The sequence below is a fragment of the Zophobas morio genome, unplaced genomic scaffold (genome assembly GCF_036711695.1).
Source record: "Zophobas morio isolate AGI-343-1 ecotype UQ-CSIRO unplaced genomic scaffold, CSIRO_AGI_Zmor_V1 ptg000021l, whole genome shotgun sequence".
In the NCBI taxonomy this organism is placed as follows: domain Eukaryota; kingdom Metazoa; phylum Arthropoda; class Insecta; order Coleoptera; family Tenebrionidae; genus Zophobas; species Zophobas morio.
Window position 1 is genome coordinate 10,505,799 of NW_026972126.1, and position 21,818 is coordinate 10,527,616.

A 21,818-nucleotide genomic window follows, 5' to 3' on the forward strand; every position below is an offset into this window, starting at 1 on the left:
ATTAGAAATGTTAGAGGAATGAAAGTTGTAAATCCAGCACCAGAAGTTTAAAGTATGAGCGTAACGTTTCATACTTCAACCAAAACTATATTTTACTTTAGATTTAAGGCCATGCAATGTAACTAACCGTACAGGTGAAGGCTATAAAATTTGTTCTAAGGTATTACCAGTCTGTTACTGATGTTCTAAATCCTTCAATATTACCCCAGAAATACAGGTGGTTTTTGATTTGAAACAAAAAAAAACTTAGATTTCGAAAGTAATCATTTTTCTGATTTTAAAATTAAAAACCGTGGCTGTTTGATGAAAGTGTTAACATTCTTTTTCAAAGTAAGAACTAAAATGTCTTCTTAAACGGACTAAATAAGGCTCTTTTATAAACTACGTTGTGAAATAAAAAAATCTAAAAAAAAGAGTGTTCAAGCAAAACATAAACGATTTTTATTAAACGAAGAATTTAATTTTTATTGTTGTTATGTTTAATACAAGATTAGTTGACGTTTATCTTCAAAGCTTTTTGGTAATTGATAATTTTTTTCACGCTGACAGTAGCTTCAGCTTCAGCTTATTCTTTGAAAAGAAAAATGGATTCACTTTCTCCTGCGTATCGTCGTTATCCTTCTTTTATAAACAAAAAAAAAACTTTAAAAAACATATAACCAAAGGCAAGCAAAACACAGTCATCTAAAAAAGCTCGTAAAAAAATTGTATAAAATTACACCTTTCTGTCTGTAAAACCGGCACTAAAGTTAATTTTAAAAACTTTTTTAAACACGGGTCCACTTTATCTTGCAAATTAATTACACAAAATACCTTTGTATTCCATCTAAAGTTTAGTCTACATTTTTTTAACGAATTAGCTTGAGTAATAAAAATATTTCTGTCATTTAAGTCAAAAGTACCTTGTTTCACTAGATCGAATATCATGTTTCAGATACTTTGTCACACGATTATTTGGTCAATTTAATTGCGTCAAACTGGAACAATTATTACTAAATGTACCGATGCATAAATGCATTAGAACAACAAAATTTGGATTGCAAACCAGTTCACGAAAATTCAGTCATTTTGTTGTTTATTGTATGGCATTTACAAAAATAAATTTATTCGTGACTAGAACGAATGAATTTGAATTTATTATTGTAAACAAAGTTATATTTGTAAAAAGTATTGATTTTTCAGTTACTTATTGAATACAAATTCAAAAAATTTCAAATTTGTTGCATAGTTTGTGGACATGCTGTATATTGTACACGCCGGGGTTACGTTGACATGAACACGGAAAGTTAATCATTTCGGAAACACGATGAAAATAAAACTGTGATTTGAGGGCAGCTAGTAATAAGTGTGATGTTATGTAAATCGGGTGGTAATTTAGTCGTTGGAGTTATTTTTACCCTGTCAAATTACCATGAAACTAAAACGAGACTTGTTTCGTTATGTAGGTATTTGAGCACTTTTTGAGTTCGCAAGTTACTAGAGTTTTACAATACTTGTAAAGAAGTTGCTACAGATAGTAGCTAAACTTTGTTATCTCATCAAACATGTAGACAAAACTTATGAAAAATTGTTGTATAACGGATGATAATAATTATTTGACCATGAAAAATTGAGTAGTGTCGTCAGTTTTTATGCAGTTTTTAGTTTGTTAGTGGAAATAAATACTTAGGTAATAACAATAACAATAATCACAAACATAAATAGTCAGAAAAACTTTTAAACCTTTGAGCATTTTTACAGATATTTGCTACAAGTTTAGTTTTTTACTTTTAGTTTCTTTTTTCTTTTTATTAATATTAAACATCTGAAATGGTGGCATAGTTAGAGTGCATGTACCTTACTTTTCTAAAGCTTATTGATTTATTAACTGCTACTAAACATTATGAATAAATATGTATTTTAATTACTTTTTTGGTCATAAATGAAACCTATGAATATTTACTAAGCATATCTAAAATCAAACACTAAATTCAAATTTGACTCGATTTATTTCCTTCAAATATTTGTTTACGATGATACATATCCGTGAAAACCTTAATTCATCATATACAACATCAAAATCAAAAGATAAATCATTTGAATAAAATTCCTGAAGGAAATTTTTTAACTTTCTGCAGTGTGAAAACATCTTCATGTAATTCTAAACGAATTTATTATGAATTAAAATTTGCATTTTAAAATGTGTCCATTCTTACTTCCTAAGCGTAAGCTAAGCAAGTATTGTGATAGCGACCATCCGGTGAGTGGCTACTTTCATGATTTCTCGACGTTTCATGACTCCGAGAGTACGAAATAATAGGTCTATCATTTGTCGCCTGTCTGTATCAAAATTTTATATGTACTTTAAGAGTACCGTCTAAATAGTAAACAGCTAACCAAAATGTCTGTGATTACACCCATCAACAATTTGATGACGTCCCTTCAAAATTTTTCTAGTAAAAGCCGTTATATTTTATAAAATAATACAGTTTTCTACTTGTGGTTTATGTATCCGCCTTGAGTTTTTACCCATGCACCCAAATTTCTCTGCTCCACATACTGTTAACATTAAAAATGCATTAAAATGTTGATTTGTAATACTTTTGTGTGTGAACTTTTAAAGGTGAACGTTTTATAAATTAGATAGTAAATATGTAGCTAAAAAATAAAATAGCAAAATTCTAAGAAAGAACAATAAAAAACAGTTAATAAATTTCGTTTCTGGTTACGGAGGAACTCTTTGTGTGTTTGATCGAAATTATTTACCGATTAATCTGGATTTGAAGTATTAAGTGAAGTTTATGATGAACATGGTAAAACGTTAACGAATTTTTTCTGTTTTACACTCCTAAAAATTTATGTTACTAATTCCGTGTTTGGTAAATCTTATTTGGTGAATTTAGTAATCCAGCCCTGAAAAGTTTACGCAGTCAAATTTCGCTATTTATCTTATAATTATTATAAGCTGCAGAACTGAATTCCCTGTAATTTTGGTAAAACTCATTAAAATTACCTAAAAGTTAATTATTCATCTCTTTCAAAAAGGAGATGACGTCATCTGAAAAAATTACTAAACAAATATTCAGACGTCTTGAGATGCGTGATTTCTTATACTCTACTACTACCATATGATAAAAGAAAGTCGTCTAGTAAGCCGTGACATTTATTTTTACAATTATGATTTGAAATTGCACCTATCAGACAATTTATTTGAAGGTTATCTAACCGTAACTGTCTCAAATCAAACAAAAGACGGGTTGGTGTTGCCTATATATCATTTTTATGATTAAATTTCAAAGCTTACTAGATGACTTTTTTCGAAATAGCATAGCCTTTCTTATCTTTGATTGCACGAATAATCTTTAAAAATAATCGTATATGTATATGCCGAAGTATTTGACGATTATCTCTGAAATTCTGGGAACGTAGAAACGTCATAGTCAGTATTACGTTATGCAAATCAAAATTAATGTTTATCCTCAGCAGAAGATTAATGACTTTATCCCAAAATGTATTAAATGTATCTTCCTAGGAAGGCAGCCAGGGGTGTGAAATTACTGGTATTTCAGTGGGGTTTTTAAATTTTTTTAAGGATGTTTGTACCCATTTTGTTTGTGCAGGATGTTTAGAATCCGTGTACGGGTCGTTTTTTTTTATTGATTATGTTTCATCTAATTTCCTGGAAGTTCCGGAAATACATTACCGTTATTACTGGACCTACACTGTTTATACGAAAATGAACTCTTCAAAAATTTGATGACGTGATCTAAACGAATTGTTAAACAAATATGTATTGAAAAACATACTGTGAAATAAATGAGGTACTACTTGCGCTTTAGAGGCTACGTATTTTTTTTGCGTTTTTAATTAGACATATGACTTTCTATAAGCTGAATCAATATAAACTGTGTAAAAAGCGTATTCTTACATTATTTTATTTTTTAAGTAAATCTGTATGTCATGGCAAAAAATCATGATAGTTCATAAAATTTAAATTACATTTACTATGCAAATTTTGAGGTGATGTCAAATTTATGTTTGATAAGAAATTAAATTAAAAAAATTATCTCAACCTTTCATTCTTCTCTTATTCAATTACAACTGAATCATCGCTATTAAAAAAAGTTCGTTTTTTTTTTCAAACGTATCTGAGAACAAATTTGTGCAATTTTTGGTATTTTCGAATTAAAATAGCTATTTTAATCACTATGGCATCAGAGTATTCTCTGTTTAGTTTGCAATACAATTGATTCACGCAACTGCACTTAAAGTACATATCCTAATGGCACAATCAATGATTCCTATTCGCATTATACTGCGGCAAACGTCTGTCGCAAAACAATTAAACATTCAGGCAACGACTTATGCCACAATAACATCTATACTGAAAAGCATCATTAAATAGACATAAATTTCTCCACATTTCCAACAGTCGCCTCTCTATTAAAGTCCTTTGACTCCTTTTTTAAGTAGGTTATTGCGTACTTCGAGCATGCCTTAATTTCGTGCCGCCTTTAATAGAACTAAATTGAAAAAAGTCAAAATAATTAACTTATTAACGTTTGATAAACGGTTTAGAGTAGCCGAGCTTGACAAAATGATTATTTGAGAGACCCTCAAAATTCACGCAAGATTCAACACAGAATCCGCCAACAAAACAAGCGCATAACAAAGGGCATTTCCGTCCGCAACAATAATGAAGTTATAGGAAGTGAAGTGGGGGCAATAATAATGACACTATTATAGTCAGGAAGCACGAAACGTCCGATTGAATTGTTAACAGTGAGGTGTCGATAGAAAATCCGTGAAGCTTCTGCACGCACAAGAATGTTATTTCAGTATGTTCAAACGACGCAGTGAAAGGGCCGAGAAGGGCAACAATAAATGGCGCAAAATAGAAGAGGCCATTTTGCCCACGGCCAAATTGCGATTCTGCCCGGAACAGTTGCAAAATTTGAATTATATCTTCCAGAATCGACTGCAGCAGAAAATTGGAAGCACCGCAGGTAAGAAATTTGATATGTATTTTTTTGTAGTTAGAATACAGTTGATTGATTTTTAGATAAATCGCTTGTGTTGGCTAAATCAGTAACAGAAAGACTGGTACAAAGGCTAGTATGTTGTGCGGGCATAATGGATCCTCGATTTGCTTCAAAATTTCTCATAGCTGTTCACGATCAACTGAATGGGGTAAGACTTTTGGAAAATTTTTCAAAAAATTATTTTTCCCAAGTCATCTGTTATTGTTTTCTTGAGTTTATAAGCAGTATTGTTACTTATAATTAAGTATTACAGTATATGTACGTAATATTATTACACATAAACTTGGATATAATTTCGAACATGCTAACCTATGCTAATCTGGTGGATAAAACAAAAAAATTCACGGTCAAAGCAGAACATAAATTGCAAAACTTTATCCACAGCTTCATAACAATAACATCATAAAATACTCTGGCTTATAAATTAGTGGTGAAACAAAAACCATATTTATTTGAAAAAGCCAACATCAATATTTTATTAGTTATAATATCAACAAAGTAATTAATTAAGATCTAGATTAACACTGAAGTTGAAAGAAACAATTTTTCTATTTGATTTAAGATAATTCAGGTGATTTAACGCTAGATAGAATGAAATAAATTCGCCCATTTAATCAATGGAAGTCGAGGCCACTAAATTATTTGATTGTTTACTTGTGTTGTGTTTACGCTGTGTCTCCTTGGCTATTCGCTGTTGTGATATCAGCTTCTGCATTTGTAATAGGGTTGCTGAAGAACGTCGTAGACTATGTCCAGTATATATTTGAACGTTCAAGCAAGAAGTAATTACGCTATATATATATTAGGTATCCGGTTAAATAATGCATTTATCTTTCCTATAACAAGCACATGATATGTTCATAGATAGCACATCGTAGTTCTTTTTTACTTTACGTCTCAGGTATTTGTATTATTTTCTCTGTAATCGCTGAAAGTCCCTTTGATTTTTTTTGTTTCAAGAGACGATTCGTAGTGACGGATTTTTGTTTTTTTTTTTCCAGTGCAAGAAGAAACCTTTAAAAAATAATGCATGTAGTGTCAATGTAGTCGTACTTAAAGTTTTTCTTATTTTCAAATTTTGGTTACCATTAGATTATAAATAATGTGAATAATTCACCACAGTTAACATTTTCTTCTTTAAATATTTTTTATGTAGTTGGCATCCTCACCCCGTCGCCAGACCAATCCACACCCTCTAAGCAACCCAATGTTTCCTTTGTGCTTTGAAACATAAGATTCTCAAGAAGTCAAGAAAATATTGAATCCTTTGTAAAACTTTGTTTACAATATTTTTTCTACTCTGTTTTAATAAGCAGCTTTGTAGTAAACACTCTTTGAAACCATCTTGTTTCTTCGCGTTAGATCCAAAAAAAGTTTACAATTTTGGCACGGATAGTCTTCTATTCAGTACTTCCATCGTCAACATTTTTTTATTCAAAGAACACATTTCATATTTAGAAATTTCAGCTGTGTAATTAAACTTTAAAACTTATAGATCAACAAAAAAAGTCCTCAATTTGGCAACTTGAGGTCTGCTCCGCACAACAAAAGGTGAGACAGACGACTTGCTTCTCTAATACTCAGTGGCGGGTCGTGAACTTTTGAAATGAGGAGACACAGTTTGATTGATGAGTTAAATATGAAAATATAAAGCAGACTGTTATTACCAATTAATATATGAAATTGTGTGACGAAAATAAATACAAAAATATGCACAATCAGTAAAAGTAAAAAAGTATTTGTCCACATACTTTTTGCCTTTGCAAAATTTTACATTGATATGATGTTGAAATGTCTGATTTCTTCACAGAATTTAAGGATTTATAAAAATACAAGTCACAATGCATACATAATAATCTTAAAGTTTTTATTTTATACTGTTTTCCACTCGAATGTAGTTTTGTTTATAACCAAAGTCTAATCTTCTATTTTTATTACTTAGAAATATATGGCCACTTTTGTCGAGCTTTGCGTTATGTTAATATAGTCTAGTCGTTTCCGAATATCCGTATTACCAAGAAGATTGTAATCCACTAAATGATGCAAAGATTCGCATTCACATTTCGTTGCTTTCTTCTTTAGGTGTCGTAGATCACATCCACAGAAATTTATCATACGTGTTATGTCCTATGAAAGTTTCTTGTGAACATTTTTTTTTAATCAAGGGTGGTTCACCCTAAATTTTTCACTATAATTTTATCGTCGTAAGACAAAGGACGAGTTTGTATTAAAAATTCAACTGAATCAATTATTTTTATTTAAAATCAATCAATTTCACTCGCATAAAATGAAAATGAAATCCCGCAACTGTTCAAACAGGACCCGATTCCAGCCAAATACAGCGACTAGAAGTGCGGTTTCCATGGCAACGGTGTAAACAAAACGTCTAAATGAGTCATGATTTGGTCTCGGTCTCCGCTTACAACATCCTTAGATGTAAGTTTTGATAAATTTGATGCAAATGATGCAAGATAAAGAAATTAATTTTGATATTTATGACACAAATTTCGGGATAATTTTTTAAATATTGAAAATTACTATTTTGCCATGTCAAGTGTGTTTGCAGACGTTGTAATTTTGGGGGAGCATGTGCCCTTGTTTCCTCGGCACCAGTCGCCCCTGCTAATACTAATACCATCTGAGAATGCAAGTTTGAATGTAATTTTGGTAAGGAAGGGACAGAGAATAGCAAAAGGGATAGATATATTGAGTGATTTAGTTTCATATTCACCCCCATTTATCTCCAAAATTACCAAAACAAGTGTGACTTGTGTCACCAATTTAAATGTTGGCAAATATCCATTTATTTTGATATAATTACAACTGCAAGTTTCTCAGGAAGTGAAAATCGACGTTTTTCTAATAAAATATCATATATTTTTGATGATATCTGAGTTTTTTTCTTTTTACAATAATGCAATTGTTTTGAGTTATTAAATTAGTCAGAAAAAATACTTTCACAAAAAATATAAATAATTGAAAAGCCATTGCTATTTTAATAAGTTCAAACACATTTCCAACTAGTATGCGAAGTACCAACTTATACTAATAAATGCTCACAAATTCTATGTGGAAATAGAAGCTCTTAACTGAGCTGAAAAAAATTCTGGTCGTATGTTCAAAATAAAAGAAGCAGCTCAAAAATTCCAAGACAATTAGAAAAATTATGAACTGACAGTGTCCATACCAACTGATGTTCTGAATGGTTTTGACGCCTTTTCCAACGTCATCTATATTGTCTCTGATTTCAATACTTTATCAATTTATTGGTTATAAAATACGTAACCTAACTGTATAAGTTTGCAAATATCCGAAGACGAACTTTTCTGTGTTTTAAGATCTTTTAAGAAATCTTTCATATTTGGTACTGATATAGTAGGGGAAGTACATTGGACCGTGGGGAAGCTTAAGCCATTTGGAAATTTCCGCTAAAATCTAGTGCAAAAATTCTGAAATAATTCCCACAAGAGGGCACCTTAGTGTTTAGTTACTATACCTGGAGGAACCAGTGTAGGTTCATTACAAGAAATTTTACACAAGAAATTTAAATTTTGAACAATCAGTTGCAACTTTTAATGAGAATCGAAAATTATTCACTGAACCATATCACATGGATTAGTTTGGGCCTCAGAATGTGGGGGCAGTTTGGTACGGCCCAAATTGCCTGCTTTAACCAATTCTTCCGAAAATCCCATGTTAAACCAAAAATACCAGTTGTAGACTAGGGAAATGAACGAGAATCTATACCAAAAGGTCGCTCACCATCACTGGCGGAGCCTACTCCAGTTTTACCCCTTCCGCGTATTTGTTCACCTTCAGTTCCTGGAACTACATAGTACCGATGCAAAACAAATAATCACACTGGAAAGTATTCATTCTCTAAGAAAGTTAAATTGCTATCCAGAATGCAGAGAAAGACAAAAGGGGAAGTCTGACGCCTGAAAAGCACCGTCTGGAAGCGCGCTGCGTCGCCAGAATTGCTCGATTACGAAACGTAAATAATTAAATATAAGAAAAACTGAAACAAACAGAAAACCAACGAAAACTAAACTTTAGAAAATACCATCAAGTGAGTCTGAGAACGAACCAGTTCTAACAGAAGACGATTCCGATATGGATGTTAGCGATGAAAATATGTCTTCATCAGAATCCTGAATCATTCCCTACCGGTGATGCTGATGAAATATTTGGACAGTGATCAGTTGAGTGTAGAAGGTTTTGTTTTGGTAGAGTGTGCTACCAAATGTTCAGTTTATTATTATATCAGTAAAATACAGAAAGAGACCGACTTCGAAGAATTTGAACTTAATTTCTTAAGAAAGAAGCCAACAACTTATAATTTTTTATCCACCAGTGGAAGTAGAGGCTACAGTAGAAAGAAGGGACATTAAAATGAAGCTTCCAGAAGCAAAAACAACTAGCGGAACTAATTGCTTTTGAAAAGGCTCTTTTCGCTTATAATGTCCACTGGCCATTAATATGTTTCCAAATTATTTGATTTTGTTGATACATTTTTATATTAGACTAAAAAGTGTACCACAAAATGATTTTTATATATGTAAGGCAGGAAATTACGTAATTTATTACATGACTCACACTGCCTCACTAACGGACCCAATGAACCCCACCCCATTTTCAACTCTTCTTAAAAAAAACATATAATCCGTAGATTTCTAAAAGAAATTAGTTTTACAACGTTTTTCAATAAAGCAGTGTTTAAACTACAATAAAAAAAAATTGGTCTAAAGAGTTTAGACAGTACTTCCCTCGCTGTCGGAAACTTGACGACTGTATGCCTATTGTGTTTTTTTTCTCATTACATTTTTGTAGTGGGAATTTAAAAAAAAATTGCGATGACGTCATCAACATTTTTGCAAGGACACGTATATCAGTTGGGATAGATGTAGTGTAATACTAAGAATAAAATTATTATATTCTCAAATTTTCGGGAAAATGAATTGGGTCGTTTTGAATATTGATTTGTAATAATCAATAAAATAACGAAACAATTTACTCACGTATACGTATCAGAGGCAACTGAAAATCGTGTATGTATAAACATTCTTAATTTAAGATGACAGGCGTAACAGCATACGTGAGAGTCAAACAGAGAAACTGTAAACAAAACGACCATCGGTTTTATTGCTTCGACTTCCGTTTATTATATAAAACATTGGGTTTTATTTTAATTCTTGACGGTGAAATTCACAATTGGTTGATTATAAACATGTCTATTTCACTTTCGCGGAACCAAGTGAACGCATAAAACAAATGCAGGTCTGTAATGTTAAAGTCGATGTAAATAAGCGTGCTACCCTTATGTTTCAACCGAGTTTTTCCTTTAACAAATTTTGTGTCTACCAAATTGGGTTGGTTGGGGTGTAATACTAATAATAAGTGTTGCCTTTAATTTAAATTGTAAAATAAATTGACTTCATTAATTTTTTACTTCCCGAGCGTAAGCAAAGGAAGTATTGTAATCGAGTCCGTCGGCCGACTCTCTACTTTTACGTTTTCTCGATCTTTCATGACCCCTAGAAGACGAAGAAATAGGTCTCCCATTTCCGTCTGTCTGTCCGTCTGTCCGTCTGTCCGTCTGTCCGTCTGTCCGTCTGTCCGTCTGTCCGTCTGTCCGTCCGTCTGTCCGTCCGTCTGTCCGTCTGCCGTCTTGCATATACAGAGTGACTCAAAAAAATTAATGAATGCGTAAATATATTTTATTGATTTAATCAGGAACTACAAAACGGAATGCTCTGACATCTTGCAGATGTTTTAAGGTTATAAAGAGCATAATAAATTTTTAGTCAAAATATATTTGCTTATCCCCTCCAAAAACTTGATGATGTCAGCTCGAAAATTTGTCGAATAAATCATATCTAAATTGTACAAAATATGATCAGTCTGTACTTGTGATCTATCACTCCATTCATATTTTTTGGATTTGCATATACAGGCTGATTCAAGAAAATAAATGAAAGCGTAAATTTATTTTACTGATTTACTCAGGAACTACAAAACCGAATGCTTCGAAATCTTGAAGATATTTTAAAATTATCATAAGCATGGTAAATTTTTGATCAAAACGTATTTGGTCGTCCCCCCTAAAAAATTTATTATGTCACCACAAAATTTTGCTGAAAAAATCCTATCTAAAATGTACAAAATATGGTGAGTCTCTTCTTGTGATTTATCATTCCATTCAAATTTTTTCGATTTGCATATACAGGGTGACTCAAAAAAATTAATGAATGCGTAAATTTATTTTATTGATTTAATCAGGAACTACAAAACCGAATGCTTTGAAATCTTGCAGATGTTTTAAGGTTATAAAGAGCATAATAAATTTTTAGTCAAAATATATTTGGTTATCGTCTACAAAAAACTGATGACGTCAGCTCAAAAGTTTGCCGAATAAATCGTATCTAAAATGTACAAAATATGATGAGTCTGTACTTGTGATTTATCATTCCAATCATATTTTTGGATTTGCATATGCAGGGTGACTCAAAAAAATTAATGAAGGCGTGAATTTATTTTATCGATTTAATCAGGAATTACAAAACCGAATGCTTTGAAATCTTGGGAATATTTTAAAGTTATTCTAAGCATGGTAAACTTTTGTTCAAAATGTATTTGTTCATCCCTCCTAAAAAAATTGATGACGTCACCCTTAAATTTTGCTGAATAAATCCTATCTAAAATGCAAAAAATATGATGAGTTTGTACTTGTGATTTATCATTCCATTCATATTTTTTAGATTTTCTTAAGAGGTAGTTCAAAAAAATTAATGAAGTCAATTTATTTTATTGATTAAATTAAAGGCAACACTTATTATATTAGTATTACACCCCAACCAACCCAATTTGGTAGACACAAAATTTGTTAAAGGAAAAACTCGGTTGAAACATAAGGGTAGCACGCTTATTTACATCGACTTTAACATTACAGACCTGCATTTGTTTTATGCGCTCACTTGGTTCCGCGATTGTGAAATAGACATGTTTATAATCAACCAATTGTGAATTTCACCGTCAAGAATTAAAATAAAACCCAATGTTTTATATAATAAGCGGAAGTCGAAGCAATAAAACCGATGGTCGTTTTGTTTACAGTTTCTCTGTTTGACTCTCACGTATGCTGTTACGCCTGTCATCTTAAATTAAGAATGTTTATACATACACGATTTTCAGTTGCCTCTGATACGTATACGTGAGTAAATTGTTTCGTTATTTTATTGATTATTACAAATCAATATTCAAAACGACCCAATTCATTTTCCCGAAAATTTGAGAATATAATAATTTTATTCTTAGTATTACACTACATCTATCCCAACTGATATACGTGTCCTTGCAAAAATGTTGATGACGTCATCGCAATTTTTTTTTTAAATTCCCACTACAAAAATGTAATGAGAAAAAAAACACAATAGGCATGCAGTCGTCAAGTTTCCGACAGCGAGGGAAGTACTGTCTAAACTCTTTAGACCAATTTTTTCGATTTGCATATACAGGGTGACTCAAAAAAATTAATGAATGCGTAAATTTATTTTATTGATTTAATCAGGAACTACAAAACCGAATGCTTTGAAATTTTGCAGATGTTGTAAGGTTATAAAGAGCATAATAAATTTTTAGTCAAAATATATTTGGTTATCTTCTACAAAAAACTGATGACGTCAGCTCAAAAGTTTGCCGAATAAATCGTATCTAAAATGTACAAAATATGATGAGTCTGTACTTGTGATTTATCATTCCATTCATATTTTTGGATTTGCATATGCAGGGTGACTCAAAAAAATTAATGAAGGCGTGAATTTATTTTATCGATTTAATCAGGAATTACAAAACCGAATGCTTTGAAATCTTGGGAATATTTTAAAGTTATTATAAGCATGGTAAACTTTTGTTCAAAATGTATTTGTTCATCCCTCCTAAAAAAATTGTTGACGTCACCCTTAAATTTTGCTGAATAAATCCTATCTAAAATGCAAAAAATATGATGAGTTTGTACTTGTGATTTATCATTCCATTCATATTTTTTAGATTTTCTTAAGAGGTGGTTCAAAAAAATTAATGAAGTCAATTTATTTTATTGATTAAATTAAAGGCAACACTTATTATTAGTATTACACCCCAACCAACCCAATTTGGTAGACACAAAATTTGTTAAAGGAAAAACTCGGTTGTAACATAAGGGTAGCACGCTTATTTACATCGACTTTAACATTACAGACCTGCATTTGTTTTATGCGGTCACTTGGTTCCGCGAATGCGAAATAGACATGTTTATAATCAACCAATTGTGAATTTCACCGTCAAGAATTAAAATAAAACGCAATGTTTTATATAATAAGCGGAAGTCGAAGCAATAAAACCGATGGTCGTTTTGTTTACAGTTTCTCTGTTTGGCTCTCACGTATGCTGTTACGCTTGTCATCTTAAATTAAGAATGTTTATACATAAGCGATTTTCAGTTGCCCCTCATATTACTAGACAGCGGATTTCTGTCGGGCTACGTCACGATTATAGGGGGGGACGTGCTGGATTCCATAAATATAATTAACGATTTATTAATCAAACGGCTAAGTAAATGAGAACGGGAATTAACAGCAGAGTGCAACGAAACAACGTTATTCTAATCTCAAATAAACGAAGTGCAGTCCGCAACGGCAATGAATTCGCATCCCGTGCGAGCCGTACCGAGTTTGGCCTTGCCTAGCCCGACAGAAATCCGCTCTCTAGATATTACACACCGGCGCCGTATACGTGAGTAAATTGTTTCGTTATTTTATTGATTATAAGAAATCAATATTCAAAACGACCCAATTCATTTTCCCGAAAATTTGGGAACACAATAATTTTATTCTTAGTATTACACTACATCTATCCCAACTGATATACGTGTCCTTGCAAAAATGTTGATGACGTCATCACAATTTTTTTTTAAATTCCCACTACAAAAATGTAATGAGAAAAAAAAACATAATAGGCATGCAGTCCTCAAGTTTCTGACAGCGAGGGAAGTACTGTCTAAACTCTTTAGACCAATTTTTTCGTTCTAGTATGTTTGACGCGTCTAAGACTTAGACTACTTTGATTTTTTCCACTAAATTACTATGTGAAGGAGTCAAAGTCGTAAAACCACTATATTCCTTGGTACACTGTAAGAATATTTCAAAAGACAAACTTTTTTAATTACCTTTCATAAGAGTAAAGACAGATGTAGAAATCATTTAACTGAGGTACCACAAATCATTTGTGTTAGTAACTGCACAAACAAATGAGTGCGAATATAAAGAGAATCAGAATCACCCATCTGTACTGTAAGCTCAGTTGACATGTACCTTGTGAAAAGTTTATGACTTTAGCCAAACACTCGTATAAGTCAAACTTGCTACTGTAAATTGCAACCAAAAACAAGAAAAAGAAAATTGGTCTAAAGAGTTTAGACAGTACTTCCCTCGCTGTCGGAAACTTGACGACTGCATGCCTAGTGTGTTTTTTTTCTCATTACATTTTTGTAGTGGGAATTTAAAAAAAAATTGCGATGACGTCATCAACATTTTTGCAAGGACACGTATATCAGTTGGGATAGATGTAGTGTAATACTAAGAATAAAATTATTATATTCTCAAATTTTCGGGAAAATGAATTGGGTCGTTTTGAATATTGATTTGTAATAATCAATAAAATAACGAAACAATTTACTCACGTATACGTATCAGAGGCAACTGAAAATCGTGTATGTATAAACATTCTTAATTTAAGATGACAAGCGTAACAGCATACGTGAGAGTCAAACAGAGAAACTGTAAACAAAACGACCATCGGTTTTATTGCTTCGACTTCCGCTTATTATATAAAACATTGGGTTTTATTTTAATTCTTGACGGTGAAATTCACAATTGGTTGATTATAAACATGTCTATTTCACATTCGCGGAACCAAGTGAACGCATAAAACAAATGCAGGTCTGTAATGTTAAAGTCGATGTAAATAAGCGTGCTACCCTTATGTTTCAACCGAGTTTTTCCTTTAACAAATTTTGTGTCTACCAAATTGGGTTGGTTGGGGTGTAATACTAATAATAAGTGTTGCCTTTAATTTAATCAATAAAATAAATTGACTTCATTAATTTTTTTGAACCACCTCTTAAGAAAATCTAAAAAATATGAATGGAATGATAAATCACAAGTACAAACTCATCATATTTTTTGCATTTTAGATAGGATTTATTCAGCAAAATTTAAGGGTGACGTCATCAATTTTTTTAGGAGGGATGAACAAATACATTTTGAACAAAAGTTTACCATGCTTATAATAACTTTAAAATATTCCCAAGATTTCAAAGCATTCGGTTTTGTAATTCCTGATTAAATAGATAAAATAAATTCACGCCTTCATTAATTTTTTTGAGTCACCCTACATATGCAAATCCAAAAATATCAATGGAATGATAAATCACAAGTACAGACTCATCATATTTTGTACATTTTAGATAACATTTATTCGGCAAACTTTTGAGCTGACGTCATCAGTTTTTTGTAGAAGATAACCAAATATATTTTGACTAAAAATTTATTATGCTCTTTATAACCTTAAAACATCTGCAAGATTTCAAAGCATTCGGTTTTGTAGTTCCTGATTAAATCAATAAAATAAATTTACGCATTCATTAATTTTTTTGAGTCACCCTGTATATGCAAATCGAAAAAATTTGAATGGAATGATAAATCACAAGAAGAGACTCACCATATTTTGTACATTTTAGATAAGATTTATTCAGCAAAATTTTGTGGTGACGTCATAAATTTTTTAGGGGGGACGACCAAATACGTTTTGATCAAAAATTTACCATGCTTATGATAATTTTAAAATATCTTCAAGATTTCGAAGCATTCGGTTTTGTAGTTCCTGAGTAAATCAGTAAAATAAATTTACGCTTTCATTTATTTTCTTGAATCACCCTGTATATGCAAATCCAAAAAATATGAATGGAGTGATAGATCATAAGTACAGACTGATCATATTTTGTACATTTTAGATATGATTTATTCGGCAAATTTTCGAGCTGACGTCATCAAGTTTTTGGAGGGGATAAGCAAATATATTTTGACTAAACATTTATTATGCTCTTTATAACCTTAAAACATGTGCAAGATGTCAGAGCATTCCGTTTTGTAGTTCCTGATTAAATCAATAAAATATATTTACGCATTCATTAATTTTTTTGAGTCACTCTGTATATGCAAATCCAAAAAATATGAATGGAGTGATAAATGACAAGTACAGGCTCATCATATTTTGTACATTTTAGATATGATTTATTCGGCAAACTTTCGAGCTGACGTCATCAAGTTTTTGGAGGGGATAAGCAAATATATTTTGACTAAACATTTATTATGCTATTTATGACCTTAAAACATCTGCAAGATTTCAGAGCATTCGGTTTTGTAGTTCCTGATTAAATCAATAAAATATATTTACGCATTCATTAATTTTTTTGAGTCACCCTGTATATGCAAATCCAAAAAATATGAATGGAGTGATAGATCACAAGTACAGACTCATCATATTTTGTACATTTTAGATATGATTTATTCCACAAACTTTTGAGCTGACGTCATCAAGTTTTTGGAGGGGATAAGCAAATATTTTTTGACTAAAGATTTATGATGCTCTTTATAGCCTTAAAACATCTGCAACATTTCAAAGCATTCTGGTTAGCAGATTAAAAATTAAATTTCAAAATGTTGTTTTATAATTTTGATTTTTTTTCCAAAAATCTGGACGTTTCGGGTGAAAAGTCGATTCAGAGTTGTAAACTACATGTGTAGGACTATGTTATTTTATACAATTGAAAACCCATTTACTATGTACAATTTTGAAATGACGTCATCGCATTAGTGGTGGGGATGATTAGACAAATTTTGGTTAGCGTTTTACCATCTACATGATATTCTTAATATAAGTACAAAATTTCACAACAATCGGTCGAGTACTTTCGGAGATTATCTGTCTAATAAAAATCCGGAACGGCAGACGGACAGACAGACGGACGGACAGACGGACGGAGAGACGGACAGACAGACGGAAATGGGAGACCTATTTCTTCGTCTTCTAGGGGTCATGAAAGATCGAGAAAACGTAAAAGTAGAGAGTCGGCCGACGGACTCGATTACAATACTTCCTTTGCTTACGCTCGGGAAGTAAAAAGGTTGAACAGGCCTGGCGATAATTTTATTTTAATTTTAAACTCACTTTAACTAGTTATTTATATTTACTACAGTTTGATTTAAATTTACAAATGTTCATGTGTGTTTAAATATACCACATTCTTTTAGTTTTCAGTATGTACACTATATTCGATCCAGTTTTCTCTTTTAAATACTAACCTGTTTATATACGATCGATCACGGAGTCCACCCATTTTTATGGGCCCGAACCCCAAGAATTATTATTGTCCGTTATTGTCATAATATGTTTTACTAGGTACATGTCAACTGAGCTTACTGTAATACACGGTCATAAAAAAAAAGTGATGTAACTAGATTGTTGCTACTTACTCTAAGAAGTAAAACGTACAAAATATTTTTTAATTCCTTTATATACAGCGCAATCAACAAATACTGTTCGAGTTGACAAAAAATGATTGACGCAATGCCAGTTTTAAAGACTCAGCACAAGTTAGTTTAAGACATTTTAATAATATGTAGTTAAAAACAAATTTTGAGGCAAATTAAATGTCACTGTCTATTATGTTAGTTTTTACAGCCGGAAGTAATAAAATGTGGGCAAACAGGTCTACCAATTTCAAGCAAAATTTTTTGCTACCAACTGAAACAGTGACTGTTGATCAAACTGTATTATATAGTACACAATTATTGTTATTGGAAGATATAAATTTCATTTTTAAACAGAAATTTTAAAAACAATAGTTATTGCAAAACCGAAATAATATTTGTGACTTGTCTGTAGCTCTTGATTGAATTTGATCTTCCACAACTGGAGTCAAATCACCACTTTTTGATGTTAAGAGGAGTCGCTATGTTTGGCTTTTATGGTGTTAATATATTTTCAGAATGTAATTAACACACTTACTGATGTGATATACTTTTTTAAACGGTTTATTATCATTCATTTTTTAAATTTTGTAGAAATGTTTGCATCGCGTATTTTAAAAAATCAATATTTCAGTTATTTATGCAAATTTTGGAACGCGGTTTTTGACCACCGTTTTTAGCTTACAAAAATTTATAAACTGTACCAACTATACCACTTAAGATTATTTACAACAACATTGAACATCTGTAGACTGCAGTTTCGACCGCCTTAGGCCTCCTCAGTACAGCATATTTCAATGATTGTCAAACCGTGTTCCGAAATTTTCTTAAATAACTGAGATATTAATTTTTAAAAGTACGTTATGCAAAAATGTAACTAAAATTTAAAAAAAAGGATGATCAAAGTTGATTTTTCCAAATTTCATTTGCTTTAAAATTTTCTAGAACCTCCCCTCAACAAACCTAGAATACATCCTCCGCCTAGACTCGCTCTCCACGCCGTCGCTCTACTCCACTGACCCGCGGCCCCGTTACTCCGTTATCGAAACCGACTCCGACTACCCCCCCGCCTACGCCCGCTTGCGCCTCCACACCACCGCTATGAAAATTTGGGGAGATTGTGCCAACTCTGGCGGATATTTGCGACGGTAAACTCCCTTAATTTCGCAAACAAATATTTAAGCGGAACTATTGCAGCGATAAAGTCCAGGCCAAACTCGTGGAGCTGCTGGCGCAAGCCGCCGCCAGTGAAACCCCAAACTCGCCCTTAAACGTTGACGAATCAATTCATTGCGGAACACCGGGAAAAATACTAGACGCTAAAACCCTCCATCAAGTTTTAAGAATCCCCAGCGAACAACACGTTTTCTACGGCCCCGGAGGGAACGTACCCCGATTTCCGGATCCTAGGGACTTTCGATTAGCGATTGTGGACGAACCTGGCGGAGCGAGATTGAAAGTCGAGTTCTTGTCGCCGGCGCTGTCGAACGTGTGCGTGGATGTCAGGATACTTGTTGGGATAGGGGTCGAGTCGTGGCCTTCGACGACGGATTTTCCGGCGAGGGTGACGTTGGGACATACGGATTGTCTCCTGTATCATCAAGCTGCTCAGACGGTAAGTTGATCTTTTGCCACAAAATGTTGGTATCAGTGATGTAGATGGGTGTTAAATTCAACTCTAGAGGCTAGTAATTATGTAGTGGGGCTTCTGAATCAATGTTTGACCATTATTTCTGTAGGGAATGTACTTAGTGGGATATGGTGTACAGTCCTCCGCATGGCAAATCCGTCTACCAGCCGCCCAAGACCTAATTATCAACCACTACGGCCCCAACAGCACCGTTCGTACCATTCTAGACGTCCTTTTTGACTCTTTAGAAGAAATAGACAAAGTCAGACAAATGAAAAAGCAAGCGTCCTATAAGATTCTAAATCGTTACATATTCATGACCATGGTTCTGAACAGACTGGAAGGGTACTCCACAAATCCGTCAAACGATATTTTAGACTGGTCCCCAATGTATCTTTCCACACACGTTCTGAAAATTCTAGACAAAACAATGGAAGTCTTACATGCCCAAAAACTGTGTAATTACTTTTTCAAAAAATCAAACTTACTGGTAAATCCGGGACACTTGTGTGAAGATGACTACATTATCGAAGCCAATAATGTCAAATCGTATATAATTCGCCTGTTTGATGAATCACTAATGTCAACGAAAGGTAATCAAGAATTTAACAAGATGATGATATCGCAAGAGAGCGAAACTCTCCTTCTTCATAAGTGGAGAGATTTGATTGATAATCTTCAACCACCATCAAGTACTAGAGGAAGAAGGTTTTGTTTCGCTGGGTCAAAAAACAAGCAGGAAGTCGCCCATACCGAGTATACAGTTAGGCAGCTGGAGTATATAGGGTTACTTCTACAAAATCTTCTAGAAGTGAAACAGCTAATTCTAACCGTAAGTATCGTTAAATTCTGTTTGAGAATCTTAAAAAATAGAATTTATAGAACGATTCCTACATGGCTGAAGATTCCATAATTAAAATCGACACCAGCATTGAAGAAAACCATTTGGAGGACGTCATTTATCTGCTAGTCACTATTATGGACCAAGCTAGAGACATTTACTTAGCTAATCAAACTAATCCCACCACAGCAAAAACCCGTCCCAAAATCAAAGCACAATTCAACTGCTACACGTCCAAACTTATCGACACCATAAGAAAAGATAAAGATATGGCTAACTTAACCTTCGAGGACGACTTAAGTCTAGTTAAAGTGATACTTAAATGGCTTTATAAAGCTATGGACCAACATAAACGCTACTTAGCACCAATTTTGCGACCGTACTTACACACTCTTTTCACTACTTCACATTCGGTGTCGTGGCATTTGGAATTTATAAAGCAGAGAATGAACCGAGACGAGATAGAATCTTTAGGGTATTTTGCAAAATTAGTGAATTCAACCAAAATTACACCAGCTGAAGGGCTAATCGATGCGGTTAACAAGAACTGGGTGTGGGCCAAGTCCATGTTGAAGATGGTTGAAAAGAATACTTTAAGGGTCGTGTTTATTTCCAGTAGAGGGAAGGTTTATAGACACATTTTATCACTACCTTCGTACCAAAGACATAGATCTGCTGAAACTCTTCTAGAAGATACGGTTGAAACCAGAAAACAGCATACTTTGCCGGCAAATCGGAACTATTTTAGCACCATTGTGAACCAGAGTAAGTTCTTAGTTATAACAGCCCTTGGGTTTTATTGTATTAAGTTTAATTGTTTCAGAGTTTGGAGATGACTATCCAGAAGCCACTCCTCAACATGAAATCTTGAAAAACTCAAGTCCTTTAACTTTTCTTCTACGTGAAACTAACAGAAGGGGTCAACATAGAGGCTACGGTGACATACTTAAGTCATTGCAGTCCATGCAAAAGTTAAACGTGAGAACTTACTTAAGAAAATTCATAAACTTAACCCAAGTTTTAGATGTTCCAACAAGCAATGACTAACCTACCACTGGAGGATCGTTGTGAAATTATGGAAGTGGTACAAACTATGCAGTCGTTGAAGCAAAAAAGAACTAAACGGTGGTCTAACACGTTGCCTCAGTCTCACAGAGTGGCTCCAAAGTGTGAAAAATATACTCCCACTGAAGAAAGTGCGGGAGTAAAAATCGACAAAAGGAAAGTCCTGGATGCTAAGCAAATTGGTTCTTTGATTGGTAGCTGCAGAGCTGCAAGAATTCGAGAAGACAGTAGTGTTTTGCTTTTTCAAGATTCTTTTAAAATTAAGTCCTTGTTGAATAAAAGTGAATCATTTAAGTTTTAGTTGATTATGCCGTTCTTAAAATGCTTTGTTATTACAAAAATAAATAAATAATAAAATCTAAAATATATTTTTACATTCATAGTGTTATTGTCGTTTGAAAATCCAGTAGATACATTTTTAGAACACACGAAAAAGCCACAACTCGACTTAAACACGGCACGAAAACAACTGCTAAATCGAAACAACTCTATAATCTCCAGAGACGAATTTATACAATTCAATTCTCTTTGCAGGGTTTAGAGGTGATTACTCTGGAACGACTCTTCAACACGATATGCTGAAAAATTCAATTCCTTTGGCGCTCTTTTTGCCCGAAGCGAATCCAAAGGGTCAACACAAAGAGTATGATAATATTCTAAACCTTTATGTCAAAGCAAAAAGATTTTTTTATGTA

General features: G+C 32.9%; 1 protein-coding gene across 2 annotated transcripts; it reads left to right on the plus strand.

Annotated features, from left to right (window-relative positions):
• Positions 1-4,534: 4,534 nt before the first annotated feature.
• Positions 4,535-21,439, plus strand: LOC135132160 (uncharacterized). Of its 2 annotated transcripts, none has more exons than XM_064060141.1 (8): positions 4,535-4,985; positions 5,042-5,169; positions 18,533-18,735; positions 18,785-19,202; positions 19,327-20,049; positions 20,100-20,823; positions 20,882-21,036; positions 21,083-21,439. In XM_064060141.1, the coding sequence occupies exons 1-8, from the start codon at positions 4,820-4,822 to the stop codon at positions 21,422-21,424; spliced, it is 2,859 nt and encodes a 952-aa protein (XP_063916211.1). In that variant the 5' UTR covers positions 4,535-4,819; the 3' UTR covers positions 21,425-21,439. The 2 variants fall into 2 exon arrangements, with proteins under 2 accessions (XP_063916211.1, XP_063916212.1); XM_064060142.1 differs by having other exon boundaries at positions 21,077-21,159.
• The last annotated feature ends 379 nt before the right edge of the window (positions 21,440-21,818 follow it).

What these genes read in the sequence shown, in the direction of transcription:
- LOC135132160 (XM_064060141.1), top strand. Translation starts at nt 4,820, where the DNA reads ATGTTCAAACGACGCAGTGAAAGGGCCGAGAAGGGCAACAATAAATGG. An exon ending in GAAAATTGGAAGCACCGCAG is followed by an intron (nt 4,986 to 5,041) that starts GTAAGAAATTTG and finishes ATTGATTTTTAG; the next exon opens with ATAAATCGCTTGTGTTGGCT. An exon ending in TCTGGCGGATATTTGCGACG is followed by an intron (nt 18,736 to 18,784) that starts GTAAACTCCCTT and finishes GAACTATTGCAG; the next exon opens with CGATAAAGTCCAGGCCAAAC.